General features: G+C 39.2%; 1 protein-coding gene across 1 annotated transcript in view; it reads right to left on the bottom strand.

The window, feature by feature from the left end:
• Positions 1 to 4,135: 4,135 nt before the first annotated feature.
• wscd2 (WSC domain containing 2) overlaps positions 4,136 to 23,511 on the bottom strand; it is a 217,228-nt gene continuing 197,852 nt past the window's right edge. Inside the window, exon 9 of the mRNA XM_061986359.1 lies at positions 4,136 to 6,809. Coding sequence (XP_061842343.1) covers positions 6,457 to 6,809 — 353 coding nt within the window. The 3' untranslated portion in view covers positions 4,136 to 6,456. The remainder of the gene's footprint in view (positions 6,810 to 23,511) is intronic.

Genomic DNA, 23,511 nt, shown 5'->3' with positions numbered 1-23,511 from the left:
CGGTTCAAACCGATATGGCTCAATAGCTTCAGTTTCTTCTTCAATTTCGTTTTCGCTACCTGCCTCCACACTACAACCATCCGTTTCAATACATGCATAATCTGTTGAATCGCTTAAGCCGCTGAAATCTGAGTCTGAATCCGAGCTAATGTCACTATAGCTTGCTGTTCTATCCGCCATGTTTGTTTGTATTGGCATCACTGTGTGACGTCACAGGAAAATGGACGGGTGTTTATAACGATGGTTAAAATCAGGCACTTTGAAGCTTTTTTTAGGGATATTGCGTGATGGGTAAAATTTAAAAAAAAAACTTCGAAAAATAAAATAAGCCACTGGGAACTGATTTTTAATGGTTTTAACCCTTCTGAAATTGTGATAATGTTCCCCTTTAATAGGTTTGGGTGTCAGAAAGCGTTTATATGACTTCTTATGGAAATAATCCATTCAGTCGTCGTCTGATCTTTTGGAACAGATTCCTCACAAAAAACGAGGTACTATAAATCTTTTTTGATATTCAATAAGCTGTTAAATTTGTTTTAAAAATGGTCTTTTTCTTTTCTTTTTTTCCCCCGCCGTCCTCGGATTTGAACAATCCGCTTGTACCCCAAACTTTGTCCCGCTCTTGTCGGCTGCACTTCAAAAGAGGCAAGAGTTTGATGCGGTATGAAAAGCAGACTGGAGTGAAACACTGCAGGTACTCGTAATGCGTGTGAAAACTCAAGAGGAGGAAGAAAGGGAAGAAGAAGAAAAGGAGCACGACCTCTACTTTAATGGCGTGTTGTTGTAAACACGCCCCAGACGGCGGAGCTGTCTGCCAAAACAACACGACCCTCCGTGACATCACGCAGCTCGTTTTTCCTGGGAATTCGGCGACGTTCCCTTTTTTTTTTTTTTTAATATCCTCCTGCTTTCATCGGTGACATGTGCCGGGTCGTTGGAAAAAAAAATGGAGACCATAAAGACGTTTGCCAATGTACTAATTTATTGGGCTTCCTCACAGTACATTCTCTACATGGCCATACATTCAAATGTGACACTTGTGTTCCAAGTGTCGACCACGGCAAGAGCCAATAAAGTTTAAAGCCTCTGTCAAAAATAGAAACAGCGTCTATTATTCCTTTCTTCTCGTACAAATATTTGGATGTGCGAACACACATTAGAAAAATAGAGCTATACGGCAAAAAGTCTCCTAAAAATGAAAGTCTTTTATTGTCTCTTGGCTCTTTTAGGGTTTTTTTTTTTTTTTTACAGTGTTACCTCGGTTTTCATTCCTTCCTGTTCTTAGAGAAATCGGCGTTCAACGAAAATGTTCCAAAAAATCACAGTTTTGGGTGTAGGGCTGCAGCTATCGATTATTTTATTAAGTAATCGACTAATCCGGGGGTCAACGAGCCACATGCGGCTATTTAGCACCGCCTTAGTGGCTCCATGGAGCTTTTTTAAAAATGGAAAAAGATGGGGGGGGAAATATATTTGTTGTTTTAATATTGTTTCTATAGGAGGACAAACCTTCCTAATTGTTATAAAGCCCACTGTTTAATATGTTTGTGTTTATGCTTCACCGATGACAGTATTTGGCCAGCGCCGTTTTGTCCTACTAATTTTGGCGGTCCGTGAACTCACCGTAGTTGGTTTACGTGTACAACTTTCTCCGACGCTGCCACAGAAAGACGTGTTTCATGCCACTCCTTCTTTGTCTCATTTTGTCCACCAAACTTTTCATGCTGTGCGCGAATGTACAAAAATGAGCTTTGTGGATGTTATTGACTCGTGTGGAGTGCTAATAATCCATGCTAACATGCTATTTAGGCTAGCTGTGTGTACATAATGCATCATTATGCCTCCTTTGTAGGTATATTTGAGGTTATTTAATTTCCTTGACTTATGTCCTCTGTGTATTTAATCTTATATTTGCATCTCTCAGGACACATTATCTGTATGTAATATTGGCTGCATTTCTGATTGTGTGCCATGTTGTTCCAGACCACAGCAAACGTTACCCAGCTTGCAAAGATTGTAATAAATCCATTAGAAGAATACAGCCTGTCCTTTCTTTTAACTTGGACACACACATCTATACCTTTGGCCATTCTAAGCCAGTCATTTCCAGGAGTTATCTCCCCCTCTGAGACACTTACTTAATGTGTTGCCTTCATTTTAAGACTTATATAAGGCTTTTAATTTTTTGCGACTCCAGACAGATTTGTTTTTTGTATTCTTGGTCCAATGTGGCTCTTTCAACATGTTGGGTTGCCGACCCCTGGATTAATCGAATAATATAATAATAATTGCGTATTTTAGGGGAAATAGTTGAAATAAACAATTAAACAATTTCACGGATTTTTTTAATGTTTTTTTTTTTTTAAGAAATGCACATCATCATCAGTAAAAAAATTTTTTTTTTTAACGTGTGCATTTATAAAAAAAATTAAATAAAGTCCTCAGATTTGATAATTTTTTTTAAACTAATGTTTATACTTTTTACAATTTGTTATATTAATTACTCACTAAACAATTAATCAAAGCACCAGGATGTAAATCAAAGCTTTTTTTTATCGAATTACCATCAAATATTGCGGCTTCACCACATTGCAGATTTTTTTCTGTTTCTTTAAGCATATTCTCCAACATGTTCGCCCCAAATGAAGCATTTTCAAGCATAACAACGAGCAAATGAACTTAACTATCGATGATAGAATAGTATTGGCCTGTAGATGAGACCAAGCTAGTCAGAGAGCGCTGTTCAGTATCATGGCTCCTGATTGGCTCAGCCTCAGGCAGCATTACTATATTGGATTAAAGAGTGTAAATGTGATTAAAGGGTGTTATTTTTATGTCAAAAATGTATTTAGACGATCATAAGCAGTTTTTTTTAATGCTGTAGCTATGATAATATTGGATGAATAATTAATGATTCCTACTTCATTGATCGCGGTCATGTCCGTAACCAATCAACAGCAATAAACCAGAGTTGACTGTAATCAATGTAATTGTTGCAGCCCTAATGACGGGTCATCCGTGCACCTAACAAACTAGTTCCTTTGCCCGAGTATCTTTCTGTACCCTAATTAAGTGTTTTTCTTATTGAGTATAATATGGAGGTTCATTTGTGTCTTCAATACGAAAGCTTTTTTTCTGACACTGAATTTATGTAACTGAATTTTGTGAACTGAATTGACACCTCAAACTTGACACCTCATTGGTTGGTTCTGAGACAGGATCTTAATTTACCAGAAGTGGGTGTTGCATTTTCAAGCAGCAAAATTTTCTGCACTGATTTTTTTAGTACTGAGTTTTAAAACACCACATTTTTATAAACTGAATATTTATACACAGAATTTTTATTCACTGAATTTCTATAAACTGAATATATATACACTGAATTTTTACACACTCAAATTTTACACACCTGAATTTTTACGCACTGAATTTCTATAAATTGAATATATACACACTGAATTTTAAAACACTGATTTATTATATATTGAATTTTTATAAACTGAATTTCCAGCACTGAATTTGTATTCACTGAATTTATATATATATATATACACAGTATGTATATATATATATATATATATATATATATATATATATATATATATATATATATATACATACATACACAGTATATATATATATATATATATATATATATATATATATATAAAATATATATATAAAATTCTGTGTATTTATATATATATACATATATATATATATATATATATATATATATACATACATACATACATATATATATATATATATATATATATATATATATACATACATACACACTGAATTTTTCAGCACTGAATTTTCACACACTGAATTTCTATAAATTGAATATATACACACTGAATTTTAAAACACTGATTTATTATATACTGAATTTTTATAAACTGAATTTCCAGCACTGAGTTTGTATTCACTGAATTTCTATAATCTGAATATATATATATATATATATATATATATATATATATATATATATATATATATATATATATATATATACATATACAGTATATATATATATATATATACATACAGTATATATATATATATATATATATATGTATATATATATATATATTTAAATACACTGAATTTTTATATACTGAATTTTTCAGCACTGAATTTTTACACACTGAATTTCTATAAACTGAATATATACACACTGAATTTTAAAACACTGATTTTTTATATAAATAATTTTTTTAAACAGAATTTCCAGAACTGAATTTTTATTCACTGAATTTCTATAAACTGAATATGTATAAACTGAATATATAAACACTTTATATACTGAATTTTAAAACAGTGAGTTTTAAAACACTCAAGTTTCATAAACCACATTTTTATCAACTGAATATTCAGTCACTAAATTTTTCAGCACTGAAATTTTATACACAGAATTTTAAAACTGTGACTTATAAAACAGAATTTTTATGAACTTAATTTTGTACACTGAATTCTAAAATTGTGAATTTTCAAACAATTTTTTTCAGAAGCTGAATTTTTATACACTGAATTTTTGCATACTGAATTTTAAAACAATGAGTTTTAAACACTGAATTTTTATAAACTGAATTTTAAAACACTGAATTTTTAAAAACAGTTTTCAGACGCTGAATTTTTATACACTGAATTTTTAAACAAATATTTTGCCCGCAAACTTTTATTCAATGAAATTTGATGTGAAAAAAATTCAGCTCACAAGATTCAAACGCAAACATTTCAGTTAGATAAATTAAGTGTAAAAAAAAAAGCTTTCTTTAAAAAAGACAAATTAACCTCCATGGTAAAACTGCAAAATAAGTCACTATGGGGCCAAAAAAAGTTGCGAGTACCAGCACTTTGATAAAGAAAGTGAGAAACACTATTGAATTCAAAGTCGTAGCAAAGAAGGAAGACATGTTTCCTTCTCTGCTCATTGCTGATAAACGTTAATAACGTCCATTTGGGGTTTTGTGTGATGACTGTCAGAATAATTGTATCTAAGTTATCACAAAACTTTGTGTTTCAAAGAGTGCCTGGCGAGAAGACAAAAACCGTCTTTGATCCTACCAAGAAGAAGGCTTGTAAAACTCTGCTGTGTAGGATGGGAAGCAACATGAAGGTGTTCTGTTTCTTTGATGCATTGTAATCCACAGAAATATTTTATTTTGACCCGAGAACTACAAAGCGGAGAGGAAGCAGGACCAGAATCCCCTCAAGGCGACCTTTTCTTTGAACTGTTTTACGACCTTTTCTTTGAACTGTTTGCAATCAAAGGCGATGGCTGTTTACGACCCCCGTCCCTTAGAAACAGCTGTTGCCATGTAATCAGGGAAAGTCCAAATAAAAGAGGAGGCGTACAATCTTTCGTCAGAGCGTGGAACACTGTACAAGGGTACAGGTGTACGTGTTTCTCCTCATTGAGCCAAATTTAATGCTGTCTCTGTTTAATTCCTTGCTTCTTTGTGTGTTTAATAGATGTCATCAGTGTTTGAACCTGACAATGACTCATGAAAAAGGAGGTATCACTGTGTTCAGTCCTTGACTGAGGTGCTGTCCGTGCGTGTTTGGAGCACGGATGAGACGCACTGATGTGAAAAGTAGAGTTTTTGCAGCTTATTAACTATTTCATTGCCCTTATCACAGCAAAACCATAAAACAAAAACAAAAAAAGTCTAGTGTTATAAAAGAACTAAAGCACACAAAGAAGGACTCTTGAGAAATCTTTGGGCCAAAGTGTTGCACTGTCACGTGCTTTTTGGGTTTCCGCCGCTGAATCTGGTGACAGGAGAACATATTCCCGAGCAGACTGGTCACGTGTGAGAGATAAATAAACGCTGTCAGGACAAATTACGTCTCCCTTTCGACTCGCCGGCATCTTCCTCAAAAAGGAACTGAGAACTTTATCATGAAAAAAAAAAAGGGACATCCTCCTGCCGAGGAGGACATAAAAAAACCCCACACAGTATCATCGCTACCAGGTAGTTCTCGTCTGCATATTGCACGTATTTCCTGGCGTGAGAACAAATGTGCGACGGACGATGTTTACGTCTCACTTCCACGTCTTCGGGAAAATAAGCGAGCCCTCGAAAAGCGTAGGAAATGCACCTCTTCGTGTTAAGGCGTGTGCACGTGCCTAATTGTGCACGGAAGAGGATGAAAAGGGCCGTCTCACACAGCGGGAAGGGGATTCATACGGCCACATTCGTCGCGGTTTACCTGATACGTGAAGCGTGACAAATTAGCGGGGGGTGCACTCTCCTCTTAGAGTAGAGTGTTGAATATTCTTAAATGTGTTTTGTGGCACACGGCGTGGCGCTTTCCATCATTTTCAGCAGACTGCATTGCAAACGGATGAATGGGGCCATCTGAATCTCTTCCCTACTGTAAACTAAATGCGTTATTATTTTCTCCCAACTAATAATAAGCCACTGTGGCTGAGGATCACGAATATCATCTGGGCATATATTCACCCGGGACGCCAGGCATGTTCCTCTTCCTCAAGGCGGCGTCCACCGCTCTTATCAGTTCGTTGATGTCGGCCCGCATCTCAGGAGTGTACGGGTCGTACTCCAGTTTCCGGAGCCCCGATCTCTTGAAGTTGCCGTCCTTCTGGCCCTCCACGCAGAGCAGACGCTCCTCGGAAACCCTCAGGCCCAAAAACTGGACCATGCGCTTCAGCTGGGCGAACAGGTCTCTCTTCAGGACCTCGAAGTGCACCACGTGGACCTTCTTCCCGTAATGGAGCCAGTCCAAGGTGTGGGACGCCCACCAGGGGGCGTAGTTCTTCACAAACTCAGGCCATTCTGCAGGGACAAGAAGCACGTTTAGTATAAGGAGACAATATTAAATATTAGGGGCTATGGTTGTCCCGATACCAATATTTTGGTACTAGTGCCCTGGGCATAAAGTGCATCCGGCAGTGGAGGCTCCTCTATGGGGTCTTGGGGCACTAGGAGGTCAACACCTTTATTACTGTGACCCCAGGTGGCCCTTGGCAAAGGTCTAGTACCTGACTGGTGAAGACCTCAACGGTGGAGCCAGTTGACAGCTGGCTATATGTGTACCAATTGACAGCTGGCTATATATGTACCAGTTGACAGCCGGCTATATGTGTACCAGTTGACAACTAGGTATATATGTGTACCAGTTGACAGCTGGCTATATGTGTACCAGTTGGCAACTAGCTATATATGTGTACCAGTTGACAGCTGGTACACAGTTGACAGCCGGCTATATGTGTACCAGTTGGCAACTAGCTATATATGTGTACCAGTTGACAGCTGGCTATATGTGTACCAGTTGACAACTAGGTATATATGTGTACCAGTTGACAACTAGGTATATATGTGTACCAGTTGACAGCTGGTACACAGTTGACAGCCGGCTATATGTGTACCAGTTGGCAACTAGCTATATATGTGTACCAGTTGACAGCTGGCTATATGTGTACCAGTTGGCAACTAGCTATATATGTGTACCAGTTGACAGCTGGCTATATGTGTACCAGTTGGCAACTAGCTATATATGTGTACCAGTTGACAGCTGGTACACAGCTGTGTACCACTTGACAGCCGGCTATATGTGCACCAGTTGACAGCCAGCTATATGTGTACCATTTGACAACTAGCTATATGTGTACCAGTTGACAGCCAGCTATATGTGTATCAGTTGACAACTAGCTATATGTGTACCAGTTGACAGCCAGCTATATGTGTACCAGTTGACAGCCAGCTATATGTGTACCAGTTGACAACTAGGTATATATATGTACCAGTTGACAGCCGGCTATATATGTGCACCAGTTGACAGCCGGCTATATGTGTACCAGTTGACAGCCAGCTATATATGTGTACCAGTTGACAGCTGGCTATATGTGTACCAGTTGACAACTAGGTATATATGTGTACCAGTTGACAGCTGGCTATATGTGTACCAGTTGACAACTAGGTATATATGTGTACCAGTTGACAGCTGGCTATATGTGTACCAGTTGACAACTAGGTATATATGTGTACCAGTTGACAGCCGGCTATATATGTGTACCAGTTGACAGCCGGCTATATGTGTACCAGTTGACAGCCAGCTATATGTGTACCAGTTGACAACTAGCTATATGTGTACCAGTTGGCAACTAGCTATATATGTGTACCAGTTGACAGCTGGCTATATGTGTACCAGTTGGCAACTAGCTATATATGTGTACCAGTTGACAGCTGGCTATATGTGTACCAGTTGGCAACTAGCTATATATGTGTACCAGTTGACAGCTGGTACACAGCTGTGTACCACTTGACAGCCGGCTATATGTGCACCAGTTGACAGCCAGCTATATGTGTACCATTTGACAACTAGCTATATGTGTACCAGTTGACAGCCAGCTATATGTGTATCAGTTGACAACTAGCTATATGTGTACCAGTTGACAGCCAGCTATATGTGTACCAGTTGACAGCCAGCTATATGTGTACCAGTTGACAACTAGGTATATATATGTACCAGTTGACAGCCGGCTATATATGTGCACCAGTTGACAGCCGGCTATATGTGTACCAGTTGACAGCCAGCTATATATGTGTACCAGTTGACAGCTGGCTATATGTGTACCAGTTGACAACTAGCTATATATGTGTACCAGTTGACAGCTGGCTATATGTGTACCAGTTGACAACTAGGTATATATGTGTACCAGTTGACAGCTGGCTATATGTGTACCAGTTGACAACTAGGTATATATGTGTACCAGTTGACAGCCGGCTATATATGTGTACCAGTTGACAGCCGGCTATATGTGTACCTGTTGACAGCCGGCTATATGTGTACCAGTTGACAGCCAGCTATATGTGTACCAGTTGACAACTAGCTATATGTGTACCAGTTGACAACTAGGTATATATGTGTACCAGTTGACAGCCGGCTATATGTGTACCAGTTGACAGCTGGCTTTATGTGTACCAGTTGACAGCTAGCTATTTGCGCTCTAGTTGCCAGCTAGTGATTAATGCCGCCAGCTACAGCTAGCAATTAGTGTGTCAGTTGCCAGCTAGCAATTAACATGCCAGATAATAGCTAGCTATTTGCATTTTAGTTGCCAACTAGCATTTAGCACTCAAATTGCCAGTTAGTGATTAGCCCAGCTAGCTACAACTAGCAATTAAAAACCAGTTGCCCGCTAGCGATTAGCACACCAGTTAACAGCTAGCTATTTGCGCGTTAGTTGACAGCTAGCTATTTGCATGACAGTTTACAGCTAGCAATCAGCACTCTAGTTGCCAAACAGCGATTAACGGCACAAGCTACAGCTAGCGATTAGTGTGCCAGTTCAGAGCAAACTATTTACGTTGTTGTTGCTAGCCAGCAATTAGCACTGTAGTTGCCAGCTAGCAATTAGCAGCGCGAGCTACAGCCTACTATTTGCGCGCCAATTGCCAGCTAGCTATTTGCTCTCTAGTTGCCAACTAGTGATTAGTGTGCCCGTTGACAGTTAGCTATTACCGGCGCTATACTGTATTATTCAAATATCTTAGTATATTTAGGACAGGTTTAATATCAAACACTTTTACTTTCATACAGGACATAAAGTATGTTTAAATGAATAGTAGATAGTAGTTTTGACTTTTGTTTAGGTATTGTGTAGTATTGACTTGGTTTTTCTCAAACAATTGTATGCAATAAAAGGGAATAAGGAAGCAATTTCAATATTGGTTTGATATTGTTAAACTTTCAGTAGCACTCACCATAAATAAACTGAAAAATGTACCGGTACAGTTAATACACACGTGATCGGTATCGGTATCCGCCGACCCCACTTATGGATGATCGGTATGGCAATGGTATCATAAATCCCTGATCAGAACATCCCTATTGAATACTAGAGAAGCCAAACCAATTATGACCCTCTCCAACTGCCAAACAGACAAAGATAGCCTTCATCTTTTTGTTCATTATTCATTCTTTTCCATGAGAAATAATTACCACGCAGCAGGAAAGAAAGTGTGCAGCATGTACTCGAGGTACTTTGGGGAAATCACATCCCAGACCATCATTATGTATGGAGAGTGAATGCAAATTGAATATACTGTATTAGTTCTCTCATCAAGGGAAGGGAAAATAAAGGAGGAAAATGTGCTTTTAATGGTGCACCTTTTAGCCTCTTATGTGATCTCTATAATTCAGAGAGATCAGCATAGAATTCATGTATTTCCTTCTTCAAGAAGACTCGAGTGTATCGAGCCACTTTAACACAAAACATGACTTTTAGATGTAAAAAGGTCACATATGTTCCTTCAACTGTTCTACAATCGGACTAGGACTTAAGGAAACAAATTCATTACCAAAAAGGTTGGTGATACTGTTAATTTTGGTATCGTTCCGATACCAAGTAAGTACAGGGCTAATGTTACTAATACTTATGACTTGAAATGTCATGGCCATTTAATACATTTGTGAATTAACCTCGAGTCAGTTGATTATGAGAACACAGGAAAACTATTTTTTGCAACAAAAAAAAAGAAAGAAACGTTTTTTATAACCAGTGTTATTTATGCCGTTGCGTTTTCTAGTAACAATCATCTAATTGATTGATTGATTGAGAAGTTTATTGACATCTTAAAGAATTGAATCCATGTAATGCTTTAAAAAGGCAAATGGATGGCACAAAAAGCCAAAAGGCTTGTTTCCATTGTGGTCCATTAAATATTCATCATGTTTGATACATTCAATAATGAAATATATATAACCTGTAACATGTATATAAAAAATTACGTAAAAAAAAAAATGGATAAATTATGATCATATACACAGTATACATGTCAGGTGATTTGAAAAACAAGATACACTATAACCAAATTTGTCTGACCATAAGGCGCACTGTCAATGAACTGGTCTATACGGGTCTATTTTCAAACAAAGGGGTCATATTATGGTTTTTTTAATTTCATTTAAAACACTTGCTTGTGCTCTACATAACATGTAATGGTGGTTCTTCGGTCAAGATGTTGCATAGATTATATTTTACAGACCGTCTTTAAGCCACTCTCTGACCGTCTCTTCAGAATGTGCCGTTTTGTGGCCGGTTTTATTTACGTGCCTCCCCTTCGACAGCGCCTTCTCACAGTCATCTTTGTAGTAGTTCTTAGCGCTTCCATAGCGAGACTACTGACAGATTAAGTTAGAACTGTATGCTACTTTTTATTAGAAATGGCAACAGCTGAAGATGAATGCCCCACAACGAGAGGACAGAGAAAAAGAAGGAGCTTATTGACTACGGCGCGGACTACAATGGCAGACGCGTGCAAATTTCCGATACTTTTGCAGAGCCCAGATACACAACAGCAGGTACCAATAGGTAAGAAAAGTTAGTTTTGTATAATATTGCCACACAAAATGCCAGGTATGGTCTTTAATAGGTGCCATTTTGGGGTCCTTATACACACACACCCGTATGTTGAAGCACAGTACGTCTGACTATGGTAGCCACAATGCGCCGACAATCCACCAAGCGGTGTAGTTTGGTAGCTTACCAAAATTGTACTAAAAAATGTTGACAGATTTTTGAGCGCAGTGTGTAATGTTCTATCTCAGGGGTGCCATTAGGTTGATCGCGAGCTACCGGTCGAACGCGGAGGGTGTGTCAGTTGATCGCCAGCCAGGCGTTAAAAAAATATAGCTAAAAATTTGCTAATTAATCAATCTTCACTATGAAATCACTTTCATCACTTGATTGACAGTTGCTGTCTTTACAATAAAAGTGCTGCTCCATCCTGCCTGTACTAACAAAATAAGAGTCTCAGAAAGCTAGCGCCCACAAGCTACGGAGTTTGCCGCCAATGTATCTCTTGTTAAGTGTATAAAAACGAGTATGGAAGCTGGACAAATAAGATGCCAAAAACATAGCAAATCATGCAATGATGTCATATCGACCACGCTTTTTGACTGGCTGAAATATTGTGTAAATTATTTTATAAGATGTTCTGGTCGAGTCCTCAATTACAGAATGATTAACAGGCTGAAATATTACATTTCATTAATTAATAGAGAAGGTTAAAACATTGTCATGCAGCAATATGAAGATCATTAACTTGTACAACATGTAATGTGCAGAATATCAGAAGCATTTATTCAGGTAGAAATATCAGAGACTACGGCTGGGATAGCTCCCCTGAAAATGATCTGTCTAGGGTACACTTAATAATGATGAAAAATTATACCTGTCTGCGTTTATCGCAATTAATTTGTTATGAACAAAATGCGATTAATCGCGATTAAATATTTTGACAGCCCTAATATACTGTATGTATATGAAGATGAGGTAGATCACCTAAACTTGGTCATTTTAAAAAGTAGCTGTTCTATATTCTCAATGAAACATTAACGTTTTGCTTGATAACCTGTACTTTCTAGCATCATTAATTGAACAGGCGTCAACCTGCAGTCCACACGTATCTCTTATGTGTGACTGGCATCTACTGTTCCCCCTGATCATTACACCGTGTACCACATAAATTTGTTTCGAGGTCAGTAGGCACGACTAGAAATAATACATACATAAGGGGCACCGGGTTATAAGGCGCACTGTTGATTTTCGGAGAAAATGAAAGGATTTTAAATACGCCTTATAGTAGGAAACATATTTCCCATAAGTTACAATGTCCTTACCGATACATTTGATGGAACTAACATGGCACACTACTTTTGATGTGGTTGCATGTCCACAAGATACAAGATCCATAAAAGATCTTCTTACTAAAGCAAGCAAAAACCACCCCTGCACGCCAAATGAACTTGATATCACAAAGAAAAGGCAACATCACACCGCAAACTTTACACACAACGTGTAAGTAAACACACACACACACACACTACTACTCCGGGGGGAAAAAATGAACAACAATTCAATGAAGTGATAATCACCTAATGCCACAACACCTTGCTTTTGGACAGGGAGACATACAGCCACCGGAGCACATTCAACCTCTTTATTAACAAGCAGTAACATAATCCAGTGAATGCATGCAACAAAGCTGCCGTCGCTTCCAACAAACTGCTAATGCTTAGATAACAAACACAGCTGAGCTAATGCTGCTCTCAGCACGCTCTGGCTAATGTCACACGTTACTTGGCAACCACTTTTTAAAGGCACACATAAATGTTTTTTTCTAAGCCTGTCCTGTCCAGCCACATGGGCAACCCCTGTTGTTGATGTAGATGCCCATATCTGCTGTACACATTTACATTAAAAAAAGAGAAGTGTGGGAACCTTCTTTTGTTGCCTTATTTGTATTTTAATTTAGTAAATGTTTGAATTAGTGTTGTAACAATACCAATATTTTGGCACTGGTACTGAAAATTATTTCGATACTTTTCGGTACTTTTCTAAATAAAGGGGACCACAAAAAAATTGCATTATTGGCTTTATTTTAACAACAAATCTAAGGTTACATTAAACATATGTTTCTTATTGCAGTTAAGTCCTTTAATAAAATAGTGAACATACTAGACAACTTGTCTTTTAGTAGTAAGTAAACAAACAAAGACTCCTAATTAGTCTGCTGACATATGCAGTAACATTATTTTGTCAACATTATTAAGGACAAGTGGTAGAAAATTAGTTATTAATCTACTTGTTCATTTACTGTTAATATCTGCTTACTTTCTCTTTTAACATGTTCCATCTACACTTCTGTTAAAATGTAATAATCACTTATTCTTCTGTTGTTTGATACTTGACATTAGTTTTGGATGATACCACAAATTTGGGTATCAATCAGATACCAAGTTGTTACAGGATCATACATTGGTCATATTGAAAGTCATCATGTGTCCAGGGACATATTTCCTGACTTTATAAACATAATATACATTTTTTTAAACTAAAGAAGATGTTGTGATGCCAAAAAATATCGACATAATCATAGTAGTATCGACTAGTAATTGGTATCATTACAGTGGATGTCAGGTGCAGATCCACCAATGGCGTTTGTTTACATTTTGACGCTGGTGAGCTACGGTGTGTAGTGAATCATGTTGAGCTATTCCTCGTCCTGCAGGGATGATACTTGTAAGAAACTTACTTTATTTGTCGCCATGGAGGCGAGGATTAGTGATTTAGAAGTAGCTAAAACACTGCCGACGGCGGATGGTCTTTAGCCGCGAGGTAGCTAGCCATGTCTTAAAGCACCTCTTCCTGAGGGCGTTTCAGTGTTATAACTTCCCCTTCATCGTTAGTTTTTAAGTCAAAATGCGTCCGTTCTCCCTTTTCTGTCTACACACTGTGTCTGCTTGTAAGTACCCCGTGTGTGTGCACAGCTGAACATGCTCCTCTGCTCGTAAACCAGTACGTACGGTACGTTTCAGAGACGGTATAGTACAGAAAATGATTCATGAGTATCGCGGTACTATGCTAATACCGGTATACCCTACAACCCTAGTTTGAATATATTTAGTGATTTAGTGATAGTGAGTATTTTATTTTATTTATTTTACTTTTTAATCATTTTTACTGTATTACTTTTTTTTGGAAACAAAGCCAGTAACTATAATTCATTACTTTTTATAAGTAATCTGCCTAACCTTGTTTGCAACTACATACTTCAATCTAAAGAAATGTAATTGTATACAAATAAAAAATAAAAATTCCCTTATTACATTCCATTACACACAATTGTTTGAGAAAGTACACTATTGCAAAATAAAAAAGCAACAATGTAACAAAAATAGAACTGATCAAATGTAAACAAAACAACTAAAATGGCTTCCATTATGCACAAATAACAATAAAGACGGTAGTCAGTAGAACAGGATGGGGAGGGGTTGTGTGTGCCTCAGCGAGCAGCAGCAGAGAGACAGGTGCACTGTTTGCACTGACAGACAGGAGAGACACTGGAGTCGCATAAACTCTGCGAGGCAAATCCAGTCATTTGCTGAGAAACTGCAACAAAACTATCCCTCCTATCATGCTAGTATCTGTATTTACATCAATATTCCCAGCCCTATTACCAATCAACAATCCATATAAGGGAAGTCATGTCAGCTCTGATATCTCTTGCATAACTTGTATTTATTGTATTCAGGCAAGTTTTCAAGTATATTAAAAGGAGTTTGTTTTACCTTGTTTTAACCTTTCGTGCGGATTATGATTAATTCTTCATCTAAAGCAGTGGTTCTTAACCTTGTTGGAGGTACCGAACCCCACCAGTTTCATATGCGCATTCACCGAACCCTTCTTTAGTGAAAAATATGTATATATATTTTATTTAAATTCAAGAAAAAGTTGTATGTTTTTTTTTACTGGTGCACAAAATGAACCGTGCATGAACATCACCTTGTTCAAAGAACAAAACCAACACAGTGCATGAACTCACAACAAATTACACACCTTACACACATGACCATGAATTGATTAACGTGGACCCCGACTTAAACAAGTTGAAAAACTTATTCGGGTGTTACCATTTAGTGGTCAATTGTACGGAATATGTACTGTACTGTGTAAACTGTAATGTGTATTCTCTTCCTTTGCAATCTGCTAGTAAAAGTTTCAATCAATCAATCAAAAAACCTGCAAATCAGATGGAAAATTAGAGGGAACATTGTTTGGGGGTATCCATAATAGGCTGATAGGGAGAAGTTTTTATTTACACGATAAGTCGGATGTCTCTTTACCTCCGTGGCGGAGGCTCCGCCGAACCCCTGAGGCCGACTCACTATACCCCTAGGGTTCGATCAAACCTAGGTTAAGAACCACTGATCTAAACCAGTGGTTCTCAAATGGGGGTACGCGTACCCCTGGGGGTACTTGAAGGTATGCCAAGGGGTACGTGAGTTTTTTTTCCAAATATTCTAAAAATAGCAACAATTCAAAAATCCTTTATAAGTATAAATAAAAACTAGAGATGTCCGATAATATCGTTTTTTTTTTATCGGTATCGTTTTTTATTTTTTATTTTTATTTTTTATTAAATCAACATAAAAAAAACAAGATACACTTACAATTAGTACACCAATCCAAAAAACCTCCCTCCCCCATTTACACTCATTCACACTCATTCACACAAGAGTTTTTTCTTTCTGTTATTAATATTCTGCAAGGGATACAGTCCGTAAGCACACATGATTGTGCGTGCTGCTGGTCCACAGATAGTACTAACCTTTAACAGTTAATTTTATTCATTTTCATTAATTACTAGTTTCTATGTAACTGTTTTTATATTGTTTTACTTTCTTTTTTATTCAAGAAAATGTTTTTAACTTATTTATCTTATTTTATTTTATTTTATTTTTTTTAAAAAGGACCTTATCTTCACCATACCTGGTTGTCCAAATTAGGCATAATAATGTGTTAATTCCACGACTGTATATGTCGTATCGGTTGATATCGGTATCAGTTGATATCGGTAATTAAGGGTTTGATCAATATCGGAATATCGGATATCGGCAAAAAGCCATTATCGGACATCACTAATAAAAACCTATCTTTTTTTCCAAATAGTTCAAGAAAGACCACTACAAATGAGCACTATTTTGCACTGTTATACAATTTAATAAATCAGAAACTGATGACATAGTGCTGTATTTTACTTCTTTATCTCTTTTTTTCAACCAAAAATGCTTTGCTCTGATTAGGGGGTACTTGAATTGAAAAAAAATTCACAGGGGGTACATCACTGAAAAAAGGTTGAGAACCACTGATCTAAACGATATATACATATAAACATCCCATCAGTTGGCATCCCAGTGAGAGCAGTTATTGTACAGTAAGTGGTTGTTCTAATGTATCCATAGTTTGTATACCTTGGTAATCACTTAGCAATAATGCTGCATGATGCTTAGTGTTTCACTAAATATAGATCTGCTTAGCACACAGCTTCTAAAACTAGTACCTTAACCTCTGTATATTCAGGCTCAAAAATATACGTTTTATAAATGTCAGCCTGTTGGTAGGTTGCTATGAAATTGTAAGTGGGTATTTGGTGCGTAGATTTTGAAAGGAATTGTATTGTACTGTATTTTTTATAGTATATGATGATGTATAATTCAACTGTCGGTCCCTGTCCATAAGCTGTGCGCTTCTCGGGATGACCTTTTTGCAGAACGGACTCTGATATTAACGAAAGAAACAATAATGTAATACAAAATTATGTCTGTCTGTAAATAAATAAATAAATGGTTCAACTGTCATCTGCAGTCTCCTTCAAAAGTATCATCTGACCATCTTGACATGTCGCTTATCAGCTATCAGATGACAGTCAAAACATGCTGAGGTAATATAAACCTAACACATTAAAAAAAGAACCAAAACACATTCAATAAGAAGACAACATGAACAACAGGTGATCTTGACAAAGTGGTAGTCGCGAGAAACCTCAAGTGGTCCAGGTTATAGGATAGTACATCCTGGACATATGGAAGCATGACGTTGGTCCCTCCTTTGCAGCTATACAAGCTTGCACTCTTCAGGGGTGACTTTGTACAAGATGTTGGAGGATGTCTCTGGGAATTTCGCTCCATTCATCCTGAGGAACATTTATGAGGTCAGAAGTCACCGATGTTGGAGCGGAGAGAGGACCTGCTGGCTCATCATATCTGTTCGAGCTCACCTCGGAGGTGTTTGATGGGGTTGAGTCATCCACACATGCATGCCTTATTTGGACCCTGCGTTGTGTACTGGCCCATGTGTTGGAGCTAAAAAAAGGCCTTCCACACAGTTTTTTATAGGGATGCAATGGTATCAAAATTCATGGTACAAAATTATTGTGGTATATGTCCCCCCCAAAAAAAGACTTACAAATGCTATAGTGTGTAAAATTAAGTGGCAGGAATGTTAAAGGGGAACATTATCACCAGACCTATGTAAGCGTCAATATATACCGGTACCTTGATGTTGCAGAAAAAAGACCATATATTTTTTTAGCCGATTTCCGAACTCTAAATGGGTGAATTTTGGCGAATTAAACGCTTTTCTAATATTCGCTCTCGGAGCGATGACGTCACAATGTGACGTCACGTCGGGAAGCAATCCGCCATTTTCTCAAACACATTACAAACACCGAGTCAAATCAGCTCTGTTATTTTCCGTTTTTTCGACTGTTTTCCGTACCTTGGAGACATCATGCCTCGTCGGTGTGTTGTTGGAGGGTGTAACAACACGAACAGGGACGGATTCAAGTTGCACCAGTGGCCCAAAGATGCGAAAGTGGCAAGAAATTGGACGTTTGTTCCGCACACTTTACCGACGAAAGCTATGCTACGACAGAGATGGCAAGAATGTGTGGATATCCTGCGACACTCAAAGCAGATGCATTTCCAACTGGACTGGACAGATCAGCTTTCAGGAAAAGAGAGCGGATGAGGGTATGTCTACAGAATATATTAATTGATGAAAACTGGGCTGTCTGCACTCTCAAAGTGCATGTTGTTGCCAAATGTATTTCATATGCCGTAAACCTAGTTCATAGTTGTTAGTTTCCTTTAATGCCAAACAAACACATACCAATCGTTGGTTAGAAGGCGATCGCCTGGATGCTGTGTCTCGGTTGTTTGGGCGGTGGTGTGTTTGTGCGGGTTTGGGTTGGGGTGAGGGGCCTTTTGGTGGGGGGGGGGTGTTGGTGTCTTTTGTTTGCGTGTTGGCGTTCGGGCTGACTGGCGGGCTGGCGCCGGCTGGTCTCCGTGGTCCTGGTGGCGTGTGGTTGCTGGTCGCAGTTTTTTTTTGATCGCTTTTATTTGATTGGCTGGTGCTGGCTGTCTGGGGTTATTGCGGCTGCTGTTTCTGCTGCCGTTTGTTTGTGGTGTGGGCGCCCGTGGCTGCTGGGTCTGGTGCAAGGGTGTGGCTGATGTCGTGACTGGTGGCAGCGCGTGCGTGTGATGGCTGTCGGGGCTGACGAACTGTGTATATGTATGTATATGTGTGTGTATGTATGTATGTATATATATATATGTGTTTGTGTACATATGTGTATGTATATGTATATATGTGTATGTGTGGGTATGTATACATGTATGTGTGTATGTGTATGTATATATGTATGTATGTATGTATATTTCTGGGGGTACGCTCTGGGCCTGCCTGTCAGACGGGGGTCGACGCCTCAGGCTACTGCATCCGAACTGCGTGTCTGGAGCTCCTGGGTCCCGCTGTCCATCCCTTCCGGGTGCCCGTCTTGGTTGGGGCCTGTTGGGCCTAGTCCCTGCATCTATTGTGGTAGCTTGGTGCTGCAAGGTATTCCGAGGTGCTGCGAGTCGGCCAGTTGCTGGGGTAGTGACCTTGTTTGTCAGCATGTCTGTGATCTTCTTTTTAATTCTTTTTTTTATTTATTTATTTATTTATTAATTTTTTTATATATTTTATTAATATTATTTTTTAATTTTTCCCCTCCCTCAGAGGGGGGGCTCGGCGGGGCGGTTGCTGGTTGTTCCATCTCCATCGTTGGGGTCCCTGCAGGTGGGGTGGGTGGTTCCCGTGGCCCTGTGCCTGGGTGGTCCTGCGGCGGCCGATTTGGGTTGGGTGGCCGGGGGCTGGCCTCGCCGCGCTCTCCGGGGGTGGGGGGTGGGCTCGTGGGGGCCCGGTTGCCGGTGGGGCGGGGGTGGTCTTCCCATCCGGTTGCGGGGAGTCTCTGGGTCCCTCGGGCGGGGCGTCTCGCCTTTCTGCCCGTGTGGGGTGTGGTCTCTCGCTGGCTTGGGGTCTGGCTGTCCCCTGCTTTTCTCGTGCCCTGTCCTCTGCCGGGTGCGTCTGTCTGCGGCCTGCTGCTGGCCCTTGTGGGCGGTACGGTGGGCCGGGCTCTGGGGTTCCTGTCGCTGGCCGGCTTGGCTGCGTGGGGGCGGTGGTCCCTGGTTCCCTGGGCACCACGCCTACTGTTTGTGGGTTGGGCTCTCGGGGGTGATGGGGCCGTGCTCTGGCTCCCACGCACTCTGGGAGTCGAATGTATTGTACATGCAAATTCACATATGCTCACATACGTACATAGGTACCTACGCTCCCACATGCATACACAAATACAGTACATATTTACCTACCTAAAGTTCGTACATCCACACGCACATTCAATATACAAACATACACATACACATACTGTACATATACATTCACTGTACAAACACATATACACATTCTGTACATATACATTCATTGTACAAACACATATACACATTCTGTACATATACAAGTACATATGCATACTTACACTCATGCACATAATCACGTTTCATCAAACATATATTAACGTTGTTGCCCTAGGGTAAACTGGGTGTAACACATGGCACACTGACAAAGCTTAACCTATTGTGACTATAACAATCTACAAGGTTAATGTAGGTTGCTTCTCTTTCTCCCCCTCCATTTTTCTGCATTCTTTCGTATCTCAAGTTATCATTACGTATATGTATTGTTGCATTTAAACAACTGTATTGTTGATAATAAAGGTAAATTATTGGTATTGTTCATTATCAATAGCGCTATTTCTATTGGTATTTGTATTGATCCATTTGTAGTGTAATAATGCTCATTGTCATTTCTGTATTATTTTTTATTTTTCGCTAACTGCTTATTTGCTATTACTTCTACCATCATATTTGTACATGTCGTATTTGCTGATGTTGCTCTATTGTTGTTGTTGTTGTTGTTTGCTGTTCTTGTTTTTGTCTCTCTGTCTAATCCCCCTCTTGTCCCCACAATTTCCCCCTCTGTCTTCTTTTTTTTTTCTCTTTCTATCCCCTCCTGCTCCGGCCCGGCTGCACTAAATGATAATATAAATACATTTAATAAAGTCAAATACAAATAAGGCAACAAGAGAAGTATCCTACACTTCTCTTTTGTAAAGTAAATCTGAACAGCCGACATGGGCATCTACATCAACTATATGATTTGCCTGAGAAGCTGGACAGGACACAAAAAAATAAATAAATAAATAAATAAATAAATAAAATTAAATTAAAAAAAGAAGGCGATCGCCGAATTCGTCCTCGCTTTCTCCCGTGTCGCTGGCTGTTGTGTCGTTTTTGTCGGTTTCGCCTGCATACGGTTCAAACCGATATGGCTCAATAGCTTCAGTTTCTTCTTCAATTTTGTTTTCGCTACCTGCCTCCACACTACAACCATCCGTTTCAATACATGCGTAATCTGTTGAATCGCTTAAGCCGCTGAAATCCGAGTTAGAATCCGAGCTAATGTCGCTATTCCTTGCTGTTCTATCCGCCATGTTTGTTTGTATTGGCATCACTGTGTGACGTCACAGGAAAATGGACGGGTGTTTATAACGATGGTTAAAATCAGGCACTTTGAAGGTTTTTTTAGGGATATTGCGTGATGGGTAACATTTTGAAAAAAACTTCGAAAAATAAAATAAGCCACTGGGAACTGATTTTTAATGGTTTTAACCCTTCTGAAATTGTGATAATGTTCCCCTTTAAGGATAGATACACTTACTGTAATTGAACACAAACATAATGCTAAAATGTTCTAATCATCTTTATTACTACAAACTAGAGGTGTACGGTATACTGCTACTAACAAAGTACTGTGGTACAAGTGAATTGAAAACTGTACTGCCTTTGAAAAAAACCAGTATATATTTTTTTTATCCGCATGCTGCCGTGACAATGCCGAGCCGAGGAGCATGTTGAGTGTGTCAGCACGCACACACTCGCTGAGTGCCAAGCAGAAACAGGGAGGAGAGGAAAATTGGCAAATAAAGGCAGTTCTACTGGTTAATAAAGAGGGTGCGTGAAGCGCAATATGGAGGTATTTGGGCTTCAAAACTCTCGATCAAGGTGACGCTTTGTTTTTTTTAATGGAAGCGCCAGTCTGCAAGCAGCGCTTTAAGACATGCCTCGCCAAAGTTGCAAGACCACCTCCGCTTCAATCTTAGGAAAACATTTAAATAAGAATAATCCAGACCCGCACAATAAGTTTCGAGGTAAAGTAGTTAACTAGCTCTCCTGCTGCGCACATACAGATATGTAGACGCACACACAGCTGGTTAGCTTGATGCCAAATATTAGCGGAATATTAGAAGGAGTCCAAACCGCCCACGTAGCGCAAACTATCCATCCATCCATTTTCTACTGCTTGTCCCTTTTCGGGGTCGCGGGAGGTGCTGGAGCCTATCTCAGCTGCATTCGGGCAGTAGGCGGGGTACACCCTGGACAAGTCACCACCTCTTCACAGGGCCAACACAGATAGACAGACAACATTCACACTCACATTCACACACTAGGGACCATTTAGTGTTGCCAATCAACCTATCCCCAGGTGCATGTCTTTGGAGGTGGGAGGAAGCCGGAGTGCCCGGAGGGAACCCACGCAGTCACGGGGGAGAACATGCAAACTCCACACAGAAAGATCCCGAGCCCGGGATTGAACTCAAGACTACTCAGGACCTTCGTATTGTGAGGTACATGCACTAACTCCTGTTCCACTGTGCTACCTCAATGCCAAAACATTGAATGACTGTGACCTTCGATCTCTCAGACGGCACTGTACCAAAAACCGACATCAATCTCTAAAGGATATCACCACATGGGCTCAAGAACACTTCAGAAAACCACGGTCACTAAATATAGTTTGTCGCTACATCTGTAAGTGCAAGTTAAAGCTCTACTATGCAAAGCGAAAGCCATTTATCAACAACATCCAGAAACGCCGCCGGCTTCTCTGGGCCCGAGATCATCTAAGATGGACTCATGCAAAGTGGAAAAGTGCTCCGTGGTCTGACGAGTCCACATTTCAAATTGTTTTTGGAAATATTCGACATCGTGTCATCCGGACCAAAGGGGAAGCAAACCATCTAGACTGTTATCGACGCAAAGTTCAAAAGCCAGCATCTGTGATGGTATGGGGGTGCATTAGTGCCCAAGGCATGGGTAACTTACACATCTGTGAAGGCACCATTAATGCTGAAAGGTACATACAGGTTTTGGAACAACATATGCTGCCATCTAAGCGCCATCTTTTTCATGGACGCCCCCGCTTATTTCAGCAAGACAATGCCAAGCCACATTCAGCACGTGTTACAACAACGTGGCTTCGGAAAAAAAGAGAATACGACAGCGGAGACCCCAGACTGTTGAACGACTGAAGCTCTACATAAAACAAGAATGGGAAAGAATTCCACTTTCAAAGCTTCAACAATTAGTTTCTTCAGTTCCCAATCGTTTATTGAGTATTGTTAAAAGAAAAGGTGATGTCACACAGTGGTGAACATGCCCTTTCCCAACTACTTTGGCACGTGTTACAGCCATGAAATTCTAAGTTAATTATTATTTGCAAAAAAAAAAAAAAAAGTTTATGAGTTTGAACATCAAATATCTTGTCTTTGTAGTGCATTCAATCCAATCAATCCAATCCACTTTATTTATATAGCACATTTAAACAACAAAATGTTTCCAAAGTGCTGCACAACAATATTAAACACAATTAAAAACAATAAAAAATAAATATGATTAAAAACAATTTCAAAGGGTAAAACCAATTAAAACAGTAAATAGAAAGCAAAATTTTAAAAACACAGAGGACAA

The sequence above is a fragment of the Nerophis lumbriciformis genome, linkage group LG12, assembly GCF_033978685.3.
Source record: "Nerophis lumbriciformis linkage group LG12, RoL_Nlum_v2.1, whole genome shotgun sequence".
NCBI lineage: Eukaryota > Metazoa > Chordata > Actinopteri > Syngnathiformes > Syngnathidae > Nerophis > Nerophis lumbriciformis.
This window is presented reverse-complemented; position numbering and strand designations above follow the sequence as displayed.